Raw genomic sequence first — 26,174 nt, 5'->3', positions numbered from 1 at the left:
GCGGCCATCTTGGATTTTATCTGAAGATTATCCTTTGTGGAAAATAACTACATGAATTGAATGAACATACCTAATGACTCATGAATAGAGTTATTATGCATGATTCTGGGGCAAAGGGTCAAAAATTGATATTTCAAGATGGTGTCATATGGCGGCCATCTTGGATTTGACCTGAAGATGACATTATATTGCAAAATAGAAAGCAGAAATGGATTCTGCACACCCCAAAACCCCTAAGTAGAGGTTGTTATATATAAGAATAATTGTAAAAGAATTTTAAAAGCAATTACATTCATCTATTAGTTATTTCCCTGTAAGGATAGCCAAGAATTGTAAAGAACATTCAGGAATGTCTTTTTATTATGCAGGCCTTGCCTATTTAAAAGGCCAAGGAGTTGTATTGTTATTTCTGAATAGAGATTAGGAACAATAGGCTTAGCTATGTTATTGACACACTGTTGATTTCAATGAGGTCATTCAAGAGTCTTCTGGATTTTGACTGCTCCTGAAAGAAGAAAGTTTTTTTAAAGAAAATGCTAGAACCTTCCTTAATAGTGAGTTCTAGAAGAATAGCTGCAAACTATATAAAGCTGGTGGATTCTTCAAGATTATCATCACATCATATTAGATCACACCATCACATCATATGAGACCAGGATATCACATCACATCATATGAGATCACTTCACCAGATCAGATCAGAGCAGTTTATGTATCAATGAACTGTTTGCAGTTATTTTGAGAAATTATCAGTTCTCATCGAGATCATCAACATCATCAACCTGTTCAATGAACACGCTTCAACCCATGGATTGCTGAAATTGACTGTTAATTCATCAACATCGTCTTCACGGACATTTCAACTCGTTGCAGTGACTCTTATTATTCATCGGACTTCAACATCAGTTTCATCATCGCCATCATTGTGAATTTTCGCCAGTCAACTGGGATTTTTATCATTTGGAATTATTACTTGGATATAGTATCATCACTTCGGGATTTTACATCGGACACTTCAAGAGATTTATGTAAGATCATTATTTGTTTTATTTATGTATAATTATTTCCTGTAATAAAAAAGAGAGGAAATTAAACTTTATACATCAATTTCTTGATTGTTATTTGTTGCAGTATCGTAACAAATAATTTTGGGGGCTTGTCCGGGAAACAAAAACCAAATTTGTATAAGCCAATTTGAAACTAAAAACCAGTTGTCCGGGAAACGAAAACCAAATTTGTACAAGCCAATTTGAAACTAAAAAAAAAACAGTTTTTCAGGAAGCGAAAGCCAATTGTGAGACGAAAGTCAGTTTGAAACAAAAACCAATTTGAATTGAAAACATTTTGGAAATTTTTGGAAAGTTCTAGAATATACTGTACTGTGTTATTACTTGCTTGTATTTGTGTATATTCACTATGGCTACATTTGATGTTGAAGAATTTCTTGCAATGACAGAATTGTCATATGATCATTTGAAGTCACTGAAGAAGGATGATTTGATAACAGTTTGTGATCATTTGGGTGTATCTCTAGCCCCAGGATTAAAGAAGGCAGAGATAATTGATTTATTAGCTAGTCACATGAAGCTTACAGAGAAGTTGGAAACTTCTATCAATATGTCAGAGGATGCTCAGATCCAACTGGCAAACATTGAATTGGAAAAGGAAAGAATCAAAGAAAACCTTGAGAAGGAAAGAATCAAAGAAAACCTTGAGAAGGAAAGAATCAGAGAAAACATTGAAATGGAGAAAATGAGATTGGAGTACCAGTTAAAGTTGAAAGAAATGGAGTTAGCTCATGCAAATACTAATACTAACTCTGTTAAAGATAAATCTTCCCAAGGCTTTGATGTGGCGAAAAATATTCGCCTTGTGCCAAAATTTGATGAAGAGGGAGTTGATACATATTTTGTGTCATTTGAAAAAGTGGCCAAGAGACTAAATTGGCCCGAGGAATACTGGACTCTTCTCCTCCAAAGCGTTTTTGTTGGAAAGGCTGCAAAAGTCTATTCTTCGCTCTCTGAAACGCAATCATGTGACTATGCTACAGTAAAAGAAACAATTCTCAATGCATATGAGTTGGTACCAGAAGCGTACAGACATAAATTTAGGAACATGCAAAGACAAACAGGCCAGACGTATGTTGAATTTGCTAGGGAACAAGAAATGATGTTCGATAAGTGGTACAGATCACTGAAAGTTGACAAAGATTTTGTTCACCTTAGGGAAGTTGTCCTCCTAGAAGAATTCAAAAAGAGTCTTCCTTTTGGCATTAAATCTCACTTAGATGACCATAGAGTTACTGAAGTCAGTAAAGCAGCCATAGTAGCTGATGAATTTGAGGTCACACATAAGGGTAGTGGAGATAGGCCTCCTTTCAAGAATTATTGGAAAAAGAAAGGAAAAGGGTCATTTGAATCCCACAATAAACCTAGTGAGGGAAAATATGCAAGCAAGGACAAAGACACTAACAAGAATCAGGCTAGTGGGGGCACAGAATCAACCAAAAGGTCTGAGAGTCGTAGTTCCAAAATTTGTACTCATTGTCATAAATCGGGACATTTGAAAGAATCATGTTGGAAATTGGTTGGAATGCCAACCAAAACTATGAAAGACATGGGTTTTGTCAAGCAAACAAGTGTTCCCTCGATGGAGTTTGTTCCATCAGAGCCCAATCAAGATGTTGAGAGTGTTTCTCTGGTATTTGCTGATAAAGTTAAACAGGTTGATGAAACTTTTAGAAGTTTTTTGCATGATGGTGAAGTATCCCCTTGTTCGACTGGTGCTGCTGGTAGGTCAGTGGTGATCCTTAGGGATACAGGGGCTGCACAGTCCCTGATGGTGCCAGGGGATTCGGCTCTTCCTCTGGAGAGTTCAGAGAATGCCAACGTCTTAGTTCAAGGTATTGGCCCAAATTTCATGTCGGTTCCTTTGCATAAGGTCGACTTAAAGTGTGACCTAGTTAGTGGTCCTGTGACTGTTGGTGTCGTTCCAGAATTACCCATGGAAGGTGTTGATTTCTTGTTAGGTAACGACTTAGCTGGAGATAAAGTTGTTGCATCTCCAGTGGTTTCGGAGAAGCCCGTTGAGGTAGCTGAAACTGAATTGTTGCAGGAAGATTTTCCAGGGATTTTCCCGGATTGTGTTGTTACTAGGTCTCAGACTCGTAGAGCTGAAAAGGATGATGCGGAATCTGCTGATGTAGAGGAGAGTACTGATGTCTGGTTAGCTGAAACCTTTTTCAAGGATTTGAATGGGGATAGTGTTGAAGGCTCTGTTGCTAACAATGATAGTTTGTTTAGTAAATCCTCCCTTGTACAGGCACAACAGGCAGACCCAGAATTAAAAAGCTTGTCACAGAAAGCATGTTCTGAGGCTGAGGCTGATAAGGTTCCTGAGTGCTTTTATGTCAAAGATGACATTTTGATGAGGAAATGGAGACCTCCCCGGAGACCAGCTGATGAAGATTGGTGTATAATTCACCAGGTTGTAGTTCCTCCTTGTTACCGCACAGATATTCTGAAAATGGCTCATGAGTTACCTATGGCAGGTCATGTCGGTATTCGGAAGACAGAAGATAGAATTATGAGGCATTTCTATTGGCCTAAGATGCACAAAGATGTTGTGCATTTCTGTAAGACGTGTCACACATGTCAGATTATTGGTAAGGCACAGCCTTCTATCAAGCCTGCTCCATTGATACCCATTCCTGCATTTGATGAACCTTTTACTAGGGTTCTTGTTGATTGTGTCGGACCCTTACCCAGAACGAGGTCGGGTCACAGATTTCTCCTGACGATTATGGACTTGTCTACACGGTTTCCAGAGGCGATACCTTTGAGAAGTATCACTGCAAAGACAGTGGTGCAGGCGTTAGTGCAGTTTTTCACTAGGTACGGTCTGCCGAAGGAAATTCAATCTGATCAAGGGTCAAATTTCATGTCAGGAATATTTCAGCAAGTTATGAAGGAGTTGGGAATAAAGCAGATCAAGTCCTCTGCTTATCACCCACAGTCCCAAGGAGCGTTAGAACGCTATCATCAGACTTTGAAGACCATGATTAGGGCTTATTGTGAAGACTATCCCGATGACTGGGATAAAGGGATCTCATTCCTACTGTTTGCAACTAGGGATTCCCCGAATGAGTCCACAGGTTTCAGTCCATTTGAATTGGTCTATGGTCATGAGGTTAGGGGTCCTCTAAAGCTTATCAAAGAGAGGTTTATGGTTCAGGATGATGATGTAAACCTTCTAGACTATGTGTCAAAGTTTAGAGAAAGACTCTCAAAAGCTTGTGATGTGGCTAAGGAACACTTGAAAGAGTCGCAGGGAAAAATGAAAGCTCATGCTGACAAAAATGCAAAAGAGCGAAGTTTCAAGCCTGGAGACAAAGTGTTAGTGTTGTTGCCTTTGCAAGGTGAGCCCTTGAAAGCTAGGTTTAGTGGTCCCTACATAGTGAAAAAGAAATTGAATGATGTCAACTATGTGATCAGTACCCCTGATCGAAGAAAGTCTCAAAGAGTTTGTCATGTAAACATGTTGAAAGAATACTTTGAGCGAGAGGCTAGTCAGCCAATAGGTACAACACAGGTCAAAGAAGAAGAAAAACATGTAGATGTTCATGAAGAAGAATGCTATGGAAAGACAGATAATGAATTGTCTTAAAATACAGATGTATCTAAGAACGAACCATGTGGTGTAAAGTTATCTAACTCAGAGATGTTAGGAAATATGGATGAGGCATTAAAACACCTGCCTGAAGATCAGAGAAATGATATATCTGGCCTGTTAAGAGAATATGAGAATGTATGTAAAGACAAACCAGGTCGTACACCTTTAACTGTACATGATGTAGACGTAGGTGATGTAAGACCTATCAAACAGAATCCTTATAGGCTCAATCCAAGCAAGTTGGAAATGGTGAATAAGGAAATACAGTTTATGTTAGATAATGACATAATCGAACCGAGTCAGAGTAGTTGGAGTTCTCCCATTGTAATGGTTCCAAAGCCAGACGGCTCTCAGAGATTTTGCATTGATTACCGGAAGGTAAATGCAGTAACTAAGACTGACTCGTTTCCAATTCCTAGGTTAGAAGATTGTATTGATAGGGTTGGAAATTCTGCCTATATCACAAAGATAGACTTGCTTAAAGGATATTGGCAAGTGCCACTGACTGACCGAGCCAAAGAGATATCAGCCTTTGTCACACCTGAAGGCTTGTTTCAATGCAAAGTCATGCCTTTTGGAATGAAAAATGCCCCAGCAACCTTCCAAAGGTTGACAAATCAAGTGATTGCCGGACTTGACAATTGTGTCGTATACATTGACGACATCCTAGTATACAGTGATACTTGGAATGATCATCTGAATCATTTGCGAGCACTGTTTGACAGGCTGGACAAAGCCAATCTAGTAGTGAATCTGATGAAAAGTGAATTTGCCAAGGCAAAGGTCACATATCTTGGTCATGTGGTTGGTCAAGGGCAAGTGCTACCAAGAGAAGCCAAGATACAAGCTATCTTAGACTTCCCAATTCCCACAACTAAGAAAGAATTGCTCAGATTCTTAGGTATGAGTGGCTTCTACAGGAAATTTGTTCCAAATTTCAGTACAGTGGTTAGTCCTCTGACAAACCTGCTGAAGGCAAAAGTGAAGTATGTTTGGTCTGACGAATGTCAAAGATCATTTGAGAAATTAAAGGCCATTTTGGTGAATGAGCCTGTTTTGGCAGCTCCAAACTTCACAAAGCCATTCAAAGTAGCAATTGATGCATGTGATGTTGGAGTAGGAGCAGTATTGCTCCAAGAAGATGAAGAAGGCATCGAAAAACCAGTGTGCTACTTCTCTAAGAAACTCAATCAGTTTCAAAAGAAATACTCAACTATTGAAAAAGAGGCCTGAGTCTCGTACTAGCCCTTCAGCAGTTTGAGGTGTATCTAACCAATGGAGAGATTACAGTCTATACAGATCACAATCCTCTTGTGTTTTGGAAAAATTCAAAACAAAGAATCAAAGACTGTATAGATGGAGCCTAATGCTCCAACCATTCCCTTTGAAAATTGTACACATAAAGGGAAAGAATAATGTAATTGCTGATGCTCTATCAAGAGTATAAAAAGTGAAATTATTCATGATTTTGACCAAGTGTGTCATTTGAAGAAAACATCTTTGATGTTCACTTATTTTAACATGTTCGTTAAGTACTATATCTTTGTACACGATAAATGTAAATGATTTATCAAGATGACTTTGAACAGTTAAAAGAAAAAGTAATCTTAAAGAAACCTTTACTACGGTAAAGCTTTCTTTTCTCCGATGGGGGAGGTGTTATATATAAGAATAATTGTAAAAGAATTTTAAAAGCAATTACATTCATCTATTAGTTATTTCCCTTTAAGGATAGCCAAGAATTGTAAAGAACATTCAGGAATGTCTTTTTATTATGCAGGCCTTGCCTATTTAAAAGGCCAAGGAGTTGTATTGTTATTTCTGAATAGAGATTAGGAACAATAGGCTTAGCTATGTTATTGACACACTGTTGATTTCAATGAGGTCATTCAAGAGTCTTCTGGATTTTGACTGCTCCTGAAAGAAGAAAGTTTTTTTAAAGAAAATGCTAGAACCTTCCTTAATAGTGAGTTCTAGAAGAATAGCTGCAAACTATATAAAGCTGGTGGATTCTTCAAGATTATCATCACATCATATTAGATCACACCATCACATCATATGAGACCAGGATATCACATCACATCATATGAGATCACTTCACCAGATCAGATCAGAGCAGTTTATGTATCAATGAACTGTTTGCAGTTATTTTGAGAAATTATCAGTTCTCATCGAGATCATCAACATCATCAACCTGTTCAATGAACACGCTTCAACCCATGGATTGCTGAAATTGACTGTTAATTCATCAACATCGTCTTCACGGACATTTCAACTCGTTGCAGTGACTCTTATTATTCATCGGACTTCAACATCAGTTTCATCATCGCCATCATTGTGAATTTTCGCCAGTCAACTGGGATTTTTATCATTTGGAATTATTACTTGGATATAGTATCATCACTTCGGGATTTTACATCGGACACTTCAAGAGATTTATGTAAGATCATTATTTGTTTTATTTATGTATAATTATTTCCTGTAATAAAAAAGAGAGGAAATTAAACTTTATACATCAATTTCTTGATTGTTATTTGTTGCAGTATCGTAACAAGGTATTACTCGTCATTCTTGGGCAAGGGGAACAAAAGTCAATTTTTCAAGATTGCATATGGTGGCCATCTTGGATTTGACCTAAAGATGACCTTATATTGCAAAAATGATTACAGAAATCAGTTCTAAACATCTCTAGACCCCTAAAACGAGTCATTACTCATCATTTTGTGGACAGGGGTTCAAAAGTTAGGTTTTCAAGATGGCATCTGGCGGCCATTTTGGATTTATGCAAATTAGCAAAATTGCCCAAACGGCAACTTTTGGCAACCAAGCTGAATTTGTTCTAGGACCCCTTAGGAACACGAATCAAGAAAAAAACTTCATCGGAAAGAACATTTCTAGGTTGGTGTATTGAGCCTATGAGACTGTCAAATCGACTATTTGTCATGTTACTTTAATCTGCACAAACTTCCTGTTGAACGTAGTCTCCTCATTGTTACACATCCATGATTAAGATTAACAGGTAGAATTCGTGTAGATGTAGAATTTGTGTAGTTGAATAATGTTAAGAAAGTCATGCTTTATTTCTAGCCCCATTATATCACATCCAATCCTTCAATCCTACATCCTAATCTATATCGCTAGGGAGAAATACAATTTCCCTTTTGTTTGCACCATTTCGGAGACGCAATACTCATTTTTTCCAGTCGCTATTTTCATTCTTATTGGTCGAACGCTATAGTGGTCGACAGTTTCAACGTGCACGCCCCTCCCCCAATTATATATTGCGTAACTATCATGACTGCTTGATTGTGATTGGTCGAAAGATCGAAATGTAGGCCTTTTAATTGCCGTCACGTGGTTATCGTGCCACACCCACTTCGATTCCTTTGAGAGTTTGCATTAAATTTTAAACATTTTATTCTAGAAATAATGTAAATTAGAGCGAGGAGAGATTCTTGCTATCCACACCATGCATAGTAAAGCATTCATACCATCTCATTTGTTTATTTCAAAATTGTTTTATTGTAGCAAGTTAGGCCTAAATATTATTGATTCGTGTTCTTCTATTTGAGTCTATGTTCTATTTGTGGAGGGCTCCATTGTAAAGCGTTCTTTTTTTAAAACTGAACCGGTCTATCCACCAACATTTTTTTCTTTTCACACTTTTACATTTTTATCAATGAAACATTGTTGAATGAATAAATAGATAAATGAATGAATAAATAAATAAATGAACAAATAAATGAATAAATAAATAAATAAATAAATAAAAAGATAAATAAACAAATAAACAAATAGATAAATAAACAAATAAATAAATAGACTAACTTAGCTTGTAATATGGAACGTGTGATTGGTCAATAGATTTCTATGATGTTCTTTTCAGGCATTGATTTTAATTGCTAAATTTTCATCCGATCCGTTTTATGAAGAATTTCTATGCCTCAATTAGTCAATAGCATAGCTGTAAATCAGTTTATGAAACTGGGTTCTTGGTCTCGTTCAAGCAAAAGCTGCAATGAGCTCACATGCAAAAATCAAATGCAACTTACACTCAGGACTAATACAGGGGCTGCGGAACGGTTTCAAGGGGGGGGGGGGCTGACCATGCAAAAAATCACAATAATATGGTCATTTTTTTACGTTTATGTACACGGTTTTGGAAAGAAGTGGGGCCCCTGTCGGTTGCGCAACTACGGGGGGGGGGCAGATGGGGCACGCGCCCCCCCCCCCCTATTGGATGGTCAAAAAACGGGGAAGAGGAGAAATAGAAGGAGAAAGGAAGAGAAACGTAGTGGAAAAGAAGAAATTATTGTTCATTATGATATTATATTATAATTATATTATAATACATAAGAAACAGTTTTTCATAACTTTATGAATCATCATTTGCTCATCCCTATGTCTTCATTGTTCCCGGTACTCGCATTGTCTGTTGAAAGTTTTTTTAAATCAAAATACACCAAATATATTTCCTCGCTATTCGACGTATTATTGTTTTATGCAATGACATATGCCATTTATGACTACTAAAAGTGATTGCCCTATTTTAAGGTGTTAATACAAAATATTTCATGTCCTTGCTTATACGTTCGCAATAGTAGATTTGTGAGATATATCTGCTCTTCATGAATTCCTAAAAGAATTCCTTAAAATGTCCCCTTTTCTGATCTGAATATCAAAATTTTTCAGCTCGTGCTTCGCGCTCGCAGCATTGTTAATAGTCTTAGTGAATTCTTACAAACAAGCCTTAGAATGCCTCTCTTCAGGTCTGAATATCCTAAATTTTCAGCTTGCGCTTCGCGCTCGCAATATTTGATTAGTGAGATGCGCATTACAATCATGATTACAGTGACTACAAAAAGTGCTTCATGTGTTTAGATGTAGCAAAATCAGCAAGCGCTTTGCACTCTCATTAGATGACTATGGTGAGCCTGTATACTTATGGATTCCTAAAATATAGTCCTTAACTTGTTTGTGGTCAATTTTTTTACACAAAAAATCAGCTCGCGCTTCGCGCTCGCATTTTTTATTTAGCGAGACAGGTATGTATCATGATTACCAAAAAAAATGCTTACAATGTCCCTATTTTGGTCTGAATATCAAAAATGTTCAGCTCGTGCTTCGCGCTCGCATTATTTAAGCAGTGAGATACATATCCGTTTAATGGCACTGTCCTTAAAATGTCCCTCTTAGGTCAGTAGGACTATACCTGGCAACTGAGCGCGCTTCGTGACTCAAAAATTTTGCCGGTGCCCCCAATGCCGTGACTCACGGTAAGCTGATTTCTTGAGTTGCGTTAAATCTTGTCAATGGGTGTGGCAATCATTACTCAGATTTTGAATACAATTACATAATATTGTCATAAGATTTTTTACGTTTCTAAGAAATTCTGTCCGTGGATTTTTTATTAATCAATTAATTTATTATTTTTTTTGGGGGGGATAACGTATGAAGATTTGGATGGTATCATATGGATAATCACTGAATTTACGGTACACATATGGCGAGTCCTAGAAACAGGGCAGTGGAAACGGGGGGGGGGGGTGCTAGGGCGCTTCACCACACCTTTTTTCCACAAGAATGTAAAAAATTACCATCTGATTGTGGTTTTCTCCATGTTAAGCCTCCCCCTTTTTTTCAAAATAATTGTTCCGCGGCCCCTGCGAAGGACAAGGAAAATGGATAGAGATATAAAATGAGAAGGATAGAAGAGAAAGTGGAAGGTTGAAATTAATTCTTCTATGAGATGAGTCCTTATTAAAGAACTGTAAACCAGAAAAGGTTAGAGAGGCTAAAGTAAAGATGGATAGATGAGAGAAAACTGACGTGAGTCGGTGATTGGAGTTGTGATGCCAGAAACGCGTGAAGTACTGTGATATTGAACTAAAGGCATATAACAAAATACTCTGGCCCGTATTCTGAAGTCGGGTACAACCTAGACCTTGGTCTAACTCTGTGCTAAAGTTATGGGAAGCCAAACATTTCAAAATGTATTCTCATATGAACCGTGCCCTTTACTAATTATTTAATGGTGAAGACATTGTCACACTTATCCTTCCCAGGCAGTTAATAATGTTTTGGGAGTCAAATGAGCTGATCCACTGGGCATGTAATAACTGGCTTTGCATAGTTGCACAACTTAAAACCAGAGTTTAAATTAATCCCGACATCATACGGGCCAATAACATGAGCATTAATACTACTTTAAAAAAAATTGAAATTTGAAATACCTTCACATTGACGCAATCTTACATCAATCAAAGTTCTTTGTTTGTGGACATGTAGAAACCCCCTCCTATACAACAAAATTAATTTATCAGAAGATCGACGCTCCATAACGGAGCCGCATTTTCGATTAATATTTGACTTGGACACATCAAGTATAGTCTGCACGCACAGACCTGGCATTTCAGAAAGAATCCACAACGTCACTGAAGAGTCGACCGAGCTCTTCATCGACGTAAACTTGCGCTTATCACTCGGCATCATTACCTTCTTTTTTATCCAATAGACAAATCTACACCGTGACACCGACGTAGTCCGGGGACGTAGTGCAGTGGTCTCATGTCACCTAGCATTCTATTAGACATGTTTTTACTTTAAAAAGGGAACATATATTTTAACATAATTTTAAAACATGCTATGAATTTGTTGATTTTATGTGAGAGTAGGCCTAAAGGGACCCTCCTGTGTAGCCCCAATTAAGACTGATATCATTTCATGCCATGGCCATTCGAGCACTCAACCGTCTTGAACGGGTTCTACATCATAGTGTCTCTTTATTCAAATCAATCAGATAAACACAGAACAAAAAAAGAGTTTGTAAGAAACCAGGTTCATTAACACAATGTATTAAAAAAAGGCAATAATTATTTGCAAGGTGTATGAGCAAGGGCACTATGAAATAAATAAACATGGTTGGAAATAAATAAATAGGTATGAATAGATAACAATTCAGCAGAGCCAGTGGCAACGAAAATGATTGTTCATGTTGCACCAAAGCATCTGCATAGTAGGGGATATAATGTACAATCCATTTGGCTTTATATTCTGACCTGAAAGCTTGATATTCTAAGCATTTTGGTACCAATGATTAAGATGGGTATCTAAAAGAACAATACAGTGCGTATCAAAAAAAAGTTTACACTTTGAAAAAGCCCTGGGAATTAAAAAAATATACAACATGTGTGTAATTTTTTCACATGTAATCTTGGGCTTGGGTCTCGTCTATCCAATGAAAATAAAAGTTTTGACAGAATGTTACACTTGAGTGAGCACTGTCCATTTTTGGTAAAGCTCGCAGAAATCTGTTTGCGCAGAAATGCTCGTTTTAAAGGGGAACTAGGGCGAAATCAAACTTAACCTTCGAAACATTTCTCATCCATTTCCCTTGCACTTTCAGTCAATTGGAATTAAACGGATACATTCAAGCATTTTGTAAAAATTTTGCCACCCAAATTGAAATTTCAACACTTAGTAAGCACAACCTTTACCCTTTTGTGCCAACTGGATCTGAGGACATAACTAAATCTGAACAAAAGTTTATATCAGACATCTCCAGTATTTTTTCACTAAGTTTGTATCATTTAAAGTGGGTTTACATTTCATTTTTCATTTAATGCTTGTTTCTCCACACTTTTCTCAAGCTTGAAAATGATTAATAAAATGAAAATGGAGCCTAAGCCATTTCATGTAAATAACAGCTCAGTGTAAAGCAAATATCGTCACGATGGCCTCGATGTGTGGGAGAGTGGGGTGGGGCGCAATGCACTCTTCGAAATGTTTTTGGCAAGGAAACAAGTTAAAAAAGGTATCGTCAAATCAATTTTAATAGCTAAACTCATCGTGTTTTTCATGATTAAGGTCTACTTTTATTCGCATAACAATTTCAGATTTCTGCGCAAATCATTTTTCACTAACTTCAAAAGTAAGTGGTGCTCGCTCAAGCGGAAATATTTTTCGGCAGTTATATCGTCATTTGCTTGAGTGGATCTGTACCAATGTTAAAATGTGGAAAACCCTTTAAGATATTACAAGTATATATTTTTGAAAGATTTTTTCTAAGTGTAAACTTTTTTTGATACGCAGTGTGTATGCAAGCGCGAAGCGCGCGAGGTGAAAATTGTGGTATTTCGTTCTGAACAAAAATGACAGTTTAATGGACGTTTTAAATAAAGAACAACATATATATAATCCAGTAAAAGATTATATATATATATATATATATATATATATATATATATATATATATATATATATATATATATATATAATCCAGTAAAAGATTATCATTGCAAATTGAAGCGGTAGTTCTTTTGAGGTTTAGAACTGAAAACGGGACATTCTATTCACATATTTAATCATGAAAAGTATTGGTTTTTGCTAAGTAAATGAATCTCCAATTATAGACCAATCTGTATGAGTGGATATTTTATGAGCACGATTTTAAATAAAGAACGAGTTGTGTACCTCAATCTCGCATGCCGATTTCTATTTTTGCAAATCCGGAATTATTTTCATTGGTGGGGCGATCACCCCCCCCCCCCCCCCGAACAATGTTTTAGACCCAAGGGCACACGTCGGATGTAATGAGCTTGAAAAGTAAGGATAACTCCATGTAGATCAAAGATCCCAAACAATTATTATTGCACCACGTGCATAAGATGTTCTATTCGGATACATGATTTCACCCGTGTATCAAGTATCCATAGGTAAGGTTGTAAAAATAGTAATTTAAATTTTGTATTACCAAAACATGAAGGGCACATAGGGAACGCTGTTTATTTCAATCGCATCCAATAAAAAAAATGGAATGCTCTTCGAATAAGGTTAAAGCTGTTAAAATTTTCCTCACTTTAAGAGTGCAAGAATAAGCACCTAAAGCTGGAAGCTATACTCGAGAACAGTATAACCAGTAAAAAGCACACATTTTATACACTTGGTTTCTGGTATTATAAATAATGTAGGGTATGATGAAAATATCATCTTGTTTCATGTAAGGTAGATTATTGTTGGCTTCAGGATTTCGCAAATTATTCGATTGATGGATTTTTTTTACACCATGTTCCAGTCTGTAGTAAGTTGTCGTAGTTTATGTTACGATATAATAATAGCCTTTCGGCTTTCATGGGCTATCCTGTCAAGGTATTCTTCAATTTCAATTCCAATTTATTTACCATCTTTAAAAATAAGTGTACATAAGAATCTGACATGAAATACAAATAAACATTGTTTAAAAATAGAGGGATACCCTTAATAAGCACAGTGCTTGTAAGCAGGGTCCCAACATATACCAAACACTTGAGGGAAACATTATTATACAAATTATACATTATAACATTATGATACAAATCATACATTAAATATACATATGTAACAATAAACACACACACACATATGTATACACATAAATTAGAGAGAGAGAGAAACAGAAAGAGAGGGGAGACAGTGAAGGTGGAAGAGGTAGAAAGGAAAGAGTCATTATAAATACAATTCACAATTAAAGAAAAGAGAAAGAGAATTCAACATCGTATAGATAATATATTGTAACTCAGCATGAATTCAGTTTAGAAAAGTACAGTCTTTATAAAGAGAGTTTGAATTTGGAAAGTGTCGAACTTTGTTGAGTATTGTGGTCAAGGCTATTCCACAATTTGATATATTGCACACGGAATGAATTTAAGACCATGGAAGAGGAAACCTTGGGTTGATGAAATAATTTCTTAAAATAGATATTACATGTGATATTCTTGACAAATAAAATCAATCAGTCATGTAACACAATGAATACATGATGTCATGACCTTTAGTATCAAAATCAAAGAAATCGGGAATTTCCCCATTTTGGGTCCATGAACATGCAAATACAAAAGGTTAATGTAATGTGCATCTTGGATGACTGACTGGTTCAAGGAAATCAAGCAGTGTGTAATGATCAGCGTAACTTCCATCCGGTAGTAGAAAAAATGACATTGTAACTTTTCATTATAATAATTCACCAGTCCTTGTCGTAGATATTTCTGTGGTCCTACACCAATCCGGATAAGAATGTTGTTGGACGAAAATAAAAGAAAATGACATGTGAATGAATTACTCATTTTAATTTTCGCGTAACGGGGGGGGGGGGGGGTCAATCCCCACGTTTTAAGGTAACATGCACAAGAACGTAAAAACTTCCATATAATTGTGATTTTTTTTTAGGGGAGTGTTCTGCCTCCCTAAGGGAGGCTCCCTTCAAAAAGTTTCCCGATCCCTGTTTACATGTGTATTGTGATATAGTTAAGTCATATCATGTAATTTAGTTGTTATCTTACCCTATTTCGTATTTTATCATACCCATATTTGGTTTATCATGCATGATGCAGACGAATTTAATAATTCAACACATGCATCTCCACCATGATAAGCAGCATTTCTATTTGTTGTTTTTTGTAATTTTCTTTCTTTAATTTCAACCCTTTTTATTGCACGTTGATTTTTTGGCTAATAGAGGCTAATAAAATGACACACTGCTGTAATAATATATTAATAATAAAAATAATTGTACATTTATATTGCGCAATTTCTGTATGTATATATTCAACTGCGCATTGCAATAATGTTATTATTATTATTACCCCGGCTATAGCCTTGCTGCCTATACAGGCGCTATAGGGCATTCGAGGAATTTCTTCCTGCCGGGTACCCATTCACCTCACCTGGGTTGAGTGCAGCACAATGGGGGTAAAATTCTTGCTGAAGCCAAACATACCATGGCTAGGAATCGAACCCACGTCCCTTATATTGAAATAAGAGAGTCATAACCACTAGACAACGACGCCCCAAGATTTTGTATTATCCATGTCTAAGAAAGCGAAAATGATGAAAGAATATTATAGAAACAAAACAAATGGTCAATTTGGTAGTGATTTCGATTATGCAAATAAAAAGGTTAAAACATGAGAAATCGACCTGGAGGACCGGTCTTATCATATTCAGCACATTGAAATTTTGTGATACAGACCGGTTCCCAACTTTTACCCCGAAATGCTTCTAGAACCCCCCCCCCCGAAACGTCTTGTCCATTATATTTGCATATGGATTACCATGAAACTTCACATTGATTGATAAATATTAGATTATCAATCAATAAACTCTAAAATTGCACTAAGAGGTATAAATTACTTCTTCCATAAACCAATGAGACCTTTCATCATCAGATAATGTTCATTTTCTCTGAATTTTATTTTATAATGGATATGATATTTTGCTTATATATTATACTCTGTTTTGTTTTACTTTTACTTATATATAAGTATCATATACCGTATGCCTCAATCTGTTTTGTCTGTATAAGTTCATTGTTACTATTTTGACCACATTACTTTGTTCTGTTAAAAATGAAATAAAATAAATTGAATTGAATTACGTTTCCATGTCATTGTGTTAGTTTGACTAGACCAACATTGGCAAACACACGTAAAAAAAATATATATACAATCGTCATATTGATATATCCCAGACATCATACCAAGCACAAAAAGGGACTATGGTAAGAATGGTTCCGTGTAAATAGTTAATGTTTGTCGGAAATGAAATGAATGTGAATTGTGTGAAATCATGTGACGCTCTCTAAGCCTCTTGATTGGTCGATTAACAAACCCCGCCTTGGTGACAACAAAAACAGAGGCGTTGCTACGGGAAGGCTGAAACGATCACCCATTGTGATTTTAAACGATAAAAACTAAGAAAAAAAGAAGAAGAAAGAAAAAAAAGACAAAAATTGTATCGAAAAGTGTGATGAGTCATACGTTATGGATTCTGAAAATACCCCTTTTCAGTAAGAAATATAGATCAAGTCACATTCGCGTTACAAATGCACCCCCCTCCTTATAAAAAACGACAACCTGACTCCGCCCTGAATAGGACACTATAAATCCTGAATCACTTAAGGAAGTGAAACAGAAATTGCAGAAGAAGGGTGCTTGACATAAAACGGTCTAGTAATTACTTCTGTTCACAGTTTGCTGTTGATTTTTGCTGTTACTTCTCCGGTCTCAAGTTGTCCAGAATGTCTTTAATGAAATGTATTTCAGTGATTTGTATTGTAGGTATTCTTTTCAATGAATGCCTAGGAGGTGAGTGTCAGATTATTAAATCAATATACTTGCATTTTTCATAGTTAGCAGATCATTTCATTTTGCAATATATAATTCCTTAAAAATACACCATCACTAACTTACTTTTCTCTTCATTGCATTAGGGGGGGGGGGGGATCCTGCACAAGCGCGTCCATACCCCCCCCCAAATGATGAAAATGATGATCATTATATGTCAGGATTATATATCAATAAACATTTGAATTTGAATTGTGTTTTTTAGCTTGAAAGAGGCGTCGATGTTTTTCTTTAAAAAAAAAGAAAAAAAGGAGGAGTATTTTTCATCTTCGTTCGACGTTACGGTATTAAATTTTTAACATTAAGGGGATCATAACATCTCAGTGTTTTGGTATATCTAATGCAGATTTTGATCATTCTAATATTAATTGGTTCATTAGTTATGACATTAGGGGCACAAATTTGACCAAGTAGTATCACACGATTGAGACAAACGTCTTTTGTTTCCATTGTTTAAAGTTTGTTACACCATTAGAGGTAAAATGACTTTGTGGAATTGCGTGGAATACGTCACTTGGTCATTTTTTTTAGTGTGTGGCGCGATGTGACTCCCGACTCCCAAACCGTGGACTGTATTTGATACCTCTCGAACCTTGTTCGATCTTCAAAGTCTGATGACCTACCCATAGTTGATCTTCATTAGCATTTTAAAGGGGAATCCAGCCTTGGCCATGAAATTTTGTGTTTGGAAAGAAGAAAAATAAATTAAAGGGGAAGTTCACCCTGAAAAAAAAAATTTGTTGTAAAAATAGCAGAAAAAAATAGTAAAAAATATTGGTGAAGGTTTGAGGAAAATCCGTTAAAAAGTAAGAAAGTTATTAGAGTTCAAAGTTTTGGATTTGTGACGTCATAAACGAGCAGTTGCCCCATGTATTATGTAATATAAAATGCATGAATTTCAAATTTTGTATGGTTCCTGATGACTTAATTTTGTTTTCTATTCATGATCGGGTGTGAAATGATTTGTCTATTGATATACAAAAGGTACAATGAAAACCATTTTTAATTTTCTGAGAAAATGAAATTTCTTTGATTTTTTACCATTCGCTATGTATGAATGCTGCTCGCATATGACGTCACAAATCAAATAATTGAAATTCTAATAACTTTTTAATTATTTGATGAATTTTTCTCAAACCTTCGGCAATATTTTTTATTAGTTTTTTTGCTATTTTTACAATAAACTTTTTGTCAGGGTGAACTTCCCCTTTAAACAGAATGGCGAAAGTTTGAAAGAAATCGGACAAGCGATAAGAAAGTTATAGCTGATTTAAAATTGAGATCATTAATAGTATATAGATTTCAAATTGGCAACTGGGTAAGTAAATTATGACAAGGGGCAAGGACAACTTTCCCATAGGCCATGTACTTTATTATCAGGGATTTGTGGTTTTCTCCTAAGTACCTATTCCCCTGGGGCAGTAATCTAAATATAATCCTGGTATTATATTGTTTTATGTCCTCATGAAAGAAAAATATAATTTGAAATAAAACTTTTGGGAGAAATGACATTTTAGCCATAATATGTATTGGAGTACATGGAAGAGTAGTCCTTGCCTTACATCACTATAACATCCCATATGCGGCCAATTTGAAGTCTCCATGGGTATAGTGATTACCAATATTTACAACTTTTAAAAATTCATAAATTTCTTGTTGTTTGTCCAATATTATTCAAACTTTCACCTATTCACTTGTCTGATTTTTCTTTTTCTTATAAAAACGAGTCTTTATTTGGGTTGGATTCCCCTTTAAGAAGAAGAAGAAGATACCATGGGCATGTGTACATATTCTGGCATGCATTTACCTAGTCCAGCACTTATCATTAAAACCAAAAATTATTAGGGCCATTAAAATAAATAAAAAGGCAGATATGGTTTTAATAATGTAAATCCTTTGTAAATGTTGCGATTTTCTATTTCAATAAAAACGTAAATATAAAGAAGAATATAGGGCCTGTATATGAACTATATCATTTAGATGGTATAGGGCGTTGCATCAAGACACGAGAAACTACATTCAATAGAAATCAAATCGCTGTAAAACTTTCAAAAGCTGGTGGTGTGCAATTAAAATTTTCTATGGATTCTTTCACAAAACTGTATATAGTTGGAAACCAACAGGAAGTTAATGAGATTCTTTTTCAGGATATCAGCTCGTAATTACTGGTAACAACATATCACCTTTCACTTTCATGGGTTGGGATATTGTCGTGTTGGGATCGGTAATTATTGAAAGGAAGCGTAATAAGGAAACTTTGGAGAAAGTTATACAGTTAAAATCACAGGGTATTTCATCATCAGTTATAGTTCGAAGTACATGAATATTCAGATATAATAGGAGACGATGAATATAAAATAATTTGGAAGTATCAGATTGAGATTCGGAGTGAAGTTAAATTAATATTCGATGGACGTCTAAGTCTTGAAGTCAGTCAGGATCAGTGTTGGTCTAGTATTCTATCGTTGGTATTCTGTCTTTAATAATCAAGAAGTCTTATTTATATAATCGGTTTTGGGGTTTAGCAATTTAAGGTGGGAGGAATCTCTAAACTTGATATGATTGGTCTTCAGGTAACTGTCTATCAAACTTTCTCTGGTATAAGGGGTGTGGTGATGCTCTGTGCAAGTGACTGGGGCTGGAAGTGTGAGTCATACTTCTTCCATGAAGTTAGCTGTCGTCACTGAGGGTTGGCATTTATATGGTCAAGGATTAGGAGTGAAATGGTATTGGGGGTTTGGGAATTCTTAGATGAAATTGGGGGAGTTTGAAAACAAGTGAAGGCGAATGACTGAAAGGATAACAGGGAGTTAAATACATACTACATAACAATATCTATACATGTTTATGAACATGCAAGTTCGCTCTTACATTTGGGTTTTTATCATGATCGCGTTAAGGAATTTTAGAAATATTGTATCCCTGGTGCTTGCATTGTCAACAACAAACTAAACATCCTGTTTTGAACGGTTCTGAATATAAAACATTTCCAGCCCGTGCTTATATACGTTCGCATTATGTCTGCTCTCATTAATTCCTATAAAAACAGTCCTAAAAAATGTCAATTTTCTGGTCTGAATATCAAAACTTTTCAGCTCGTGCTTCGCGCTCGCATAATTTGGTTGGTGAAAATTAATATACGTATGGACTTAGTGAATTTGATCAGTGAGATACACATCCGTTTAAAGGGGAAGTTCACCCTGAAGAAAACTTTGTTGGAAAAATAGCAGAAAAAATTATAAGAAATATTGGTGAAGGTTTGAGGAAAATCCGTTAAAGAGTAAGAAAGTTATTACAGTTCAAAGTTTTGGATTTGTGACGTCATAAACGAGCAGCTGCCCCATTTGTTATGTAATATAAAATGCATGAATTTCAAATTTTGTATGGTTCCTGGTGACTTAATTTTGCTTTCTATTCATGATCAGGTGTGAAATGATTTGTCTATTGATATACAAAAGGTACAGTGAAAACCATTTTCAATTTTCTGAGAAAATGACATTTCATTGATTTTTTTACCATTCACTATGTAGGAATGCTGCTCGCATATGACGTCACAAATCAAATCATTGAAATTCTAATAACTTTTTAATTATTTGATGAATTTTTCTCAAACCTTCGGCAAAATTTTTCATTATTTTTTCTGCTATTTTTAGAATAAACTTTTTGTCAGGGTGAACTTTCCCTTTAATGGCACAATCCTTAAAATGTTTCTATTATAGGTCAGTATACCTGGCAACTAAGTGACCCATGTCGTGACCCACGGTACGCCACTGACATTAGGGCATTTCTAAGGATATTAGTTGAATGACAATTTTGTTTTTAACCACATAAACAATAATCATATCTAAACGTGTTGCGACCGCAAGGACTGACTCATGTGATCAAATCAATACTCATTGATCAAATCAAATGGCATTGATGACATTGTCGGTTGTCATGCGGAAAATAAACATTTATAGCAAAACAAAGTAAAGAAGCCAATAATTAGTTTTGCTTTCGATTTGACCATGGCATTTCAAAGTGGGTGAGTAGGCCTAAAATTGCGGAACTAAGACATCAATTAAATTTCAGCTGGATGTTATTTTAACAACCTTATTTAAAGTATAATCGAATATCAAAACAACTTTGTCACAAAACCAATAATAATATAATATGATATAATATAATATAATATAGCACAATATGATATAATTTCTTCTTCTCCCACTACGTTTCTCTGTCTTCCTCCTTTTCTTTCTCATTTCCCCCGGGTTTTTTTGCCAGCCGATGGGGGGGGGGCATCCAATATTGTAAGTGGGTAAAACTGACGGTACAGAGGAAACAAACGTATTATTCTGCCCCTTCCCCATTGCATCTTTTTGCTGTTTTGCTATCTTCTCCCCTTGTAACTCTTCGGGTGTTTTAGTTGTCTTTACTTTGTATAATGAATACCGAAACTCGTTTCCTTTCATGTTATTGCTTTCATTTCTTTGTTGCTTATTATTTTTAATATTTTAATCAATTAACGCTTATTGGTACTGATAAAATAAAAATCAATTGTATTATATGAATGTTCTCTAATTTATTTAAATCATATTCATAATTATTATCAGATCGAGAAAGAGAATCGGTTCAGGCTTCATCTACATACATGACAGTGTCAGTGTGTGTATAGCCTTCATGAAAGATCGGTTGTATTCTACGTTCTGTTTTTCTTTTCTTTTACTTTTCACTTTTAATAATTGTCAAGTTTTATTTATGGAATTTTCAGAAATGGAATTCGAGTGCGCCGCCCTTCCTGACGGTGAGGTTGCTAAGATAACCAACTTCATCTCTGTGGATAACAGCGTCAATGAATCTACTATCTGTAGGATGCAATATCAGGTGCCAGATGGGGCAAACCTCTGGCAAGGCATGCTTGCAGCTAATCAGCAACACGGGGATAACTTTACGTAAGTCAAACCAGAATTAAATCAAATATGTTATGCGGATGGGAATGAGAGATATAGATTTGATTTGATGAAGGGGGAGAAGCAAGGGGAGGTGAGGGAGAGAAATCGAAAGGGGGAGGGGAGGATAACGATATATATGATGTAATCCGGGTGATAAAAATACAAATACGTGTTATATATGTATGGATTATTCCTATTACTGGCCTTTCGGACCACATATCCTTGCATCATTGTCCATTAGCTCTTCATTCATTTTGTTTTTAAATGATTCGAATACCGAAGTGTTGCGTAAAAATAAAAACAGATCTTGCAGTTTTCTTTTCAATATCATGTCACGGAGGAGAATGATGAAAAGCATCTACAGCACAAATTTGGTAAGAGCGGTTCAACTGGGCCCGACCCATGGACCAAACTGTCCAGGGTTTACTTCCAATTAGTCCAATGCCAATTCGTCCAATTGCCAACTCGTCTGTTATCATTCGGTCTACCATCAGTTCGTCAACTATCTGCATGGTCTAATATTGCTAAATCGTCCACTCACCATTTCGTCTAATAACCAGTTGGTCTAATAGCCATTTAGTCCATATACCATTCGGTCTAATTGGACTAATTGTGCAAAATGAATGAAAACGAAATGGATCAGACCAACTGGTTATGAGATGAAATGGTAATTAGACGAAGTTATGATTTGACCAAATGATTATTGTACAAAATGGTTGTTAGACGAAAAGTTGATGGACGGAATGGCATTAGACCCCATTAGACTAAATGAAAGTAGACCATGTGCTGAGTGGACGAATTGGCAGTAGACCGTAATTTACCACTGGCCAGTGTACATTGACTTCAATAATTATTCGGCTAATTAGGCATCCATGCGGTCATAAACTTATATTTGTAATTGATAAATAGAAAATGTGACGTCATCACTTAGGTACTCTATATCTGATTCTCATTTTCATTACTACGTATAGTTTTGAGGCGTCTTTGCATCCTATATACGGTCACTTCATTACGACCATTAATGGCGTCGCAGGCAATGCAGATTATTTCTGGGCAATCTTCGACGGGGAAGGAATAGCGACACCTACAGGTGAGAAACAGAAATGTCATTACGATGTAAAACCACCACTGTTATATTAAGGGTCAAGTCCACAATAGAAAAAAAAGGTTGAATTGAATTAAAAGAGAAAAATCAAACAAGCACAACACTGAAAATTTCGTCACAATCGGATGTAAAACGAGAAAGTTATGACATTTCAAAGTCCCCCCCCCCCATTAAAAAAAACAGCAGTTATATACACAACTCAGTAATGTGCAAATGAGAGAGTCGACGATGTCATATCGTGTTTTCTTTATGTATGCTTAATGGATAATCGTAATTATCTCCCCTTTTCCAATTCTTCTGTTTTACAGGTGTTGATGGAATTGAACTGGAAGATGGAGATTCCTACATCTTCAATTACATGTCAGTTCCTCCATCCAATTCAAGCGATCACACTATCGCCAACTATACAGGTATATTTTATACAACGACTGCAATACATTGAAACTGAAAAAGAGAATTTATTATTTTCTTGATTGGGATGGTGACAGATAAGGGCTCGCACCTAAATAGTACTTTTATAACCCACTAAGATGAGCATGAATATGTTATTTTTAATTATATTTGTCATACTATTTAAAGAATAACAGCAAAATGTTCTTCCATGTATTCCTCCTTTGGAACAGGTCAGATGATAGCCAATTAGTTTAAAGATTCCCCAATTTCGATGTAACGCAACCTACATTCAATTTCAATTCAGTTAAACATTCATTCTCTTCCGATTGACATTTAATTGTAAACAAACTTCACAAACTTCAAACCATATATATATTTATATATATATAAATGTAAACATGCATCCACTCTTTAACATGACGACTGTGTCTTGTACCAACTATGGTACAAGACAATGGTACAACTATGGACAACTGACGACTGTGTCTTGTCCATCTGTTCCTCCTTCTGTACTATTGATTTTGTTTCGTTCATTTTTGTATAGAACCCATGAAGAAGGCCTAAGGCCGAAAGCTCGGGGATTAAAATTGTGGTCTATCAGCAACGTCAAATCGTCTTGTAATTTTTCGCCTATATAAATATATATATATATGTGTGTGTGTGTGTTTATATGTATACCGGACGAAAGCTTGATACGTAACATCTTCTTTTAAATTGTAAAAGGTAATTTACGAAAAGTTGTTTGAGAACTATAATTGCGAAATGGCATTCTTGTGTACGAAGTGCCATAAAGGTAGACTAACGGTGTTATTTGAAAGAGATTAATGTTTGTTTATATGTCCTATTTGAATAGAGATATTTTGATCATCGCTTATACTCCTAATGTTCAGGGCTATGTTTGACTGCACCCAACAATCCAGCTAATGTGCCCCTGATGTTATTCAGTACATTCATCACCATCTCAGATGAGAACACGGAGGATGTGAGGGAGGGAACCAACTTCAAACCCGTATGCAATCAACTGGTCCTCTATGACCAATCACAGTCAACATTGTATGACGTCATGCAGCTGGTCAACGATCAGGTCCCATTGGACATTAGGTAATCATCTTTTTATGTAAATGTGGCGAGTATATGAATATAGGCCCTCGTGTAGTGATGATGTAGGCAATTATGACAGCCGTGGTAGACACGGGTATACAGATAGGGGGGGGGGGCAAGAAAAAAAGGAAGAAAAGAAAGAAAAGGAAAGTGAGATGGGGATACCATTTTTTTATTATGTCAAAATCTATTCAAAAATGAGATTTTTGTATTAAAAGGTCTTGTTCGATCGCTTCGCTCGCTCATATCTTTTTAGAACTTTTGCTGCATCTGCCATATCTAGCACCCTCATGATTTTTGGCAGGCATCGAGGTTGCATCCCTCCTGATTTCTCTGAGTTATCTCTAAAATGTCGGAAAAGCACGGAGACAACCAGGCATGGAAAATTCAAATTGTAAAACGCAATTTTTTCACCCATAAATGAAAAATAAATAAACTGAAATTGAAAGGTGGAGATAAGAACAAAGCTTGACAAGTATAAATATTGTTTTTGTTTTCATTAGTTTGAAAGATTAGGAGTGAAATCATTTATTCTTGCACGACAAACAATAATTTTCTTTTCTTTCATGTCAAAGTGTTGTGTTGGATTCTTCTACCATGAGCGTGATAACATTAAACAATATAACCAACCAAGGTGGATACAAATGGACACCGTTCAACGTTAAGACCAATATGACACTCCCACGGGGTAAGAAACACAGTCTTTTTTAACGCTTACACTTCTTCCGTATTATCAGAATATTCAAGTCATATTTCTTTGCATTTTGTATCATACTTTTCAAAATTCTCTATTGGTATTCAATGAGAACATGTCACATTCGTTGATGAACCCGTATAAGGTCCAATTCTGATCAATCGTCATTTACAAGATGATTTTTGAGGGCACGGTTCCTCTGGGGGAGGGGGGGGTCTACAGTCTACACTTATGCTCCTGACAGACAAATAAGGTATTCATTATTTTAAAGATGAGCATCATCTTCACTACAACCACAACTACCACCATCTTCATCATCAGCATCATCATCATCATCATCACCACCACCACGATCACCATCATCACTACCACCACCACCACCACCACCACCACCATCATCATCTTAATCACCATCACAATCATCTTAATCACCATCATCATCATTATCGCCACCACAACCACCACCATCACCACCATCAACATCATCATCATCATCATCATCATCATCATCATCATCATCATCGCACCAACACAACTATCATCATCATCATCGTCGTCATTATCATCTTCTTTTCTCCTGTTTTTTCTTCTTTTCTTCTCCTTCTCCTTATTCATCATCATAAGCATCACTATAACCGTCACCATTAATCATTATGAATTTTTTACACAACTTTTTCATTCCTCAGATCTCTCGATGATCCAACTTTCTGACGGTGATCAGATTCGTTTTGACTTCGCCGAAGTCGCTAGTGACGACAATAATGATGGCTCATCTGGAGTTAAGACCACAACGTCTGTCCTCTTGTTCCTCTCATCAATCTTTCTATCTCTCTACATGTAGAGAATGTATGGGCAGCGAATTTCATAGACTCTATTAAAAATAATTATTTCAAAATAACCGTCGATTAAAAACTAGTTCAGATTAAGGTTCAGTAAAATATGGTATTGTGCCATTTTTCAAAAATATTTGAATTGATATGAAGAACAAGAAGTGGTTTGTTTCTTGTTTAGATCATTTATATTTGGTCACATAATACTGTATTTCCTGTTTCTCTAATTGCCATTTTGGTCTAATCAGATTATTTCCTATCATCATGTCTTTTATTTTCGGTCACGCAATT

At 35.9% G+C, this 26,174-nt stretch overlaps 1 protein-coding gene across 1 annotated transcript; it reads left to right on the top strand.

The window, feature by feature from the left end:
• Positions 1–16,591: 16,591 nt before the first annotated feature.
• Positions 16,592–25,932, top strand: LOC121429289. Its single transcript, XM_041626287.1, has 7 exons — positions 16,592–16,790; positions 21,580–21,760; positions 22,732–22,850; positions 23,174–23,275; positions 24,149–24,359; positions 24,935–25,047; positions 25,740–25,932. Exons 1-7 carry the CDS (start codon positions 16,724–16,726, stop codon positions 25,892–25,894), a joined length of 948 nt encoding a protein of 315 aa, XP_041482221.1. The 5' UTR covers positions 16,592–16,723; the 3' UTR covers positions 25,895–25,932.
• Positions 25,933–26,174: the final 242 nt, after the last annotated feature.

Source organism: Lytechinus variegatus, chromosome 15, assembly GCF_018143015.1.
Source record: "Lytechinus variegatus isolate NC3 chromosome 15, Lvar_3.0, whole genome shotgun sequence".
Lineage (NCBI taxonomy): Eukaryota > Metazoa > Echinodermata > Echinoidea > Temnopleuroida > Toxopneustidae > Lytechinus > Lytechinus variegatus.
This window is presented reverse-complemented; position numbering and strand designations above follow the sequence as displayed.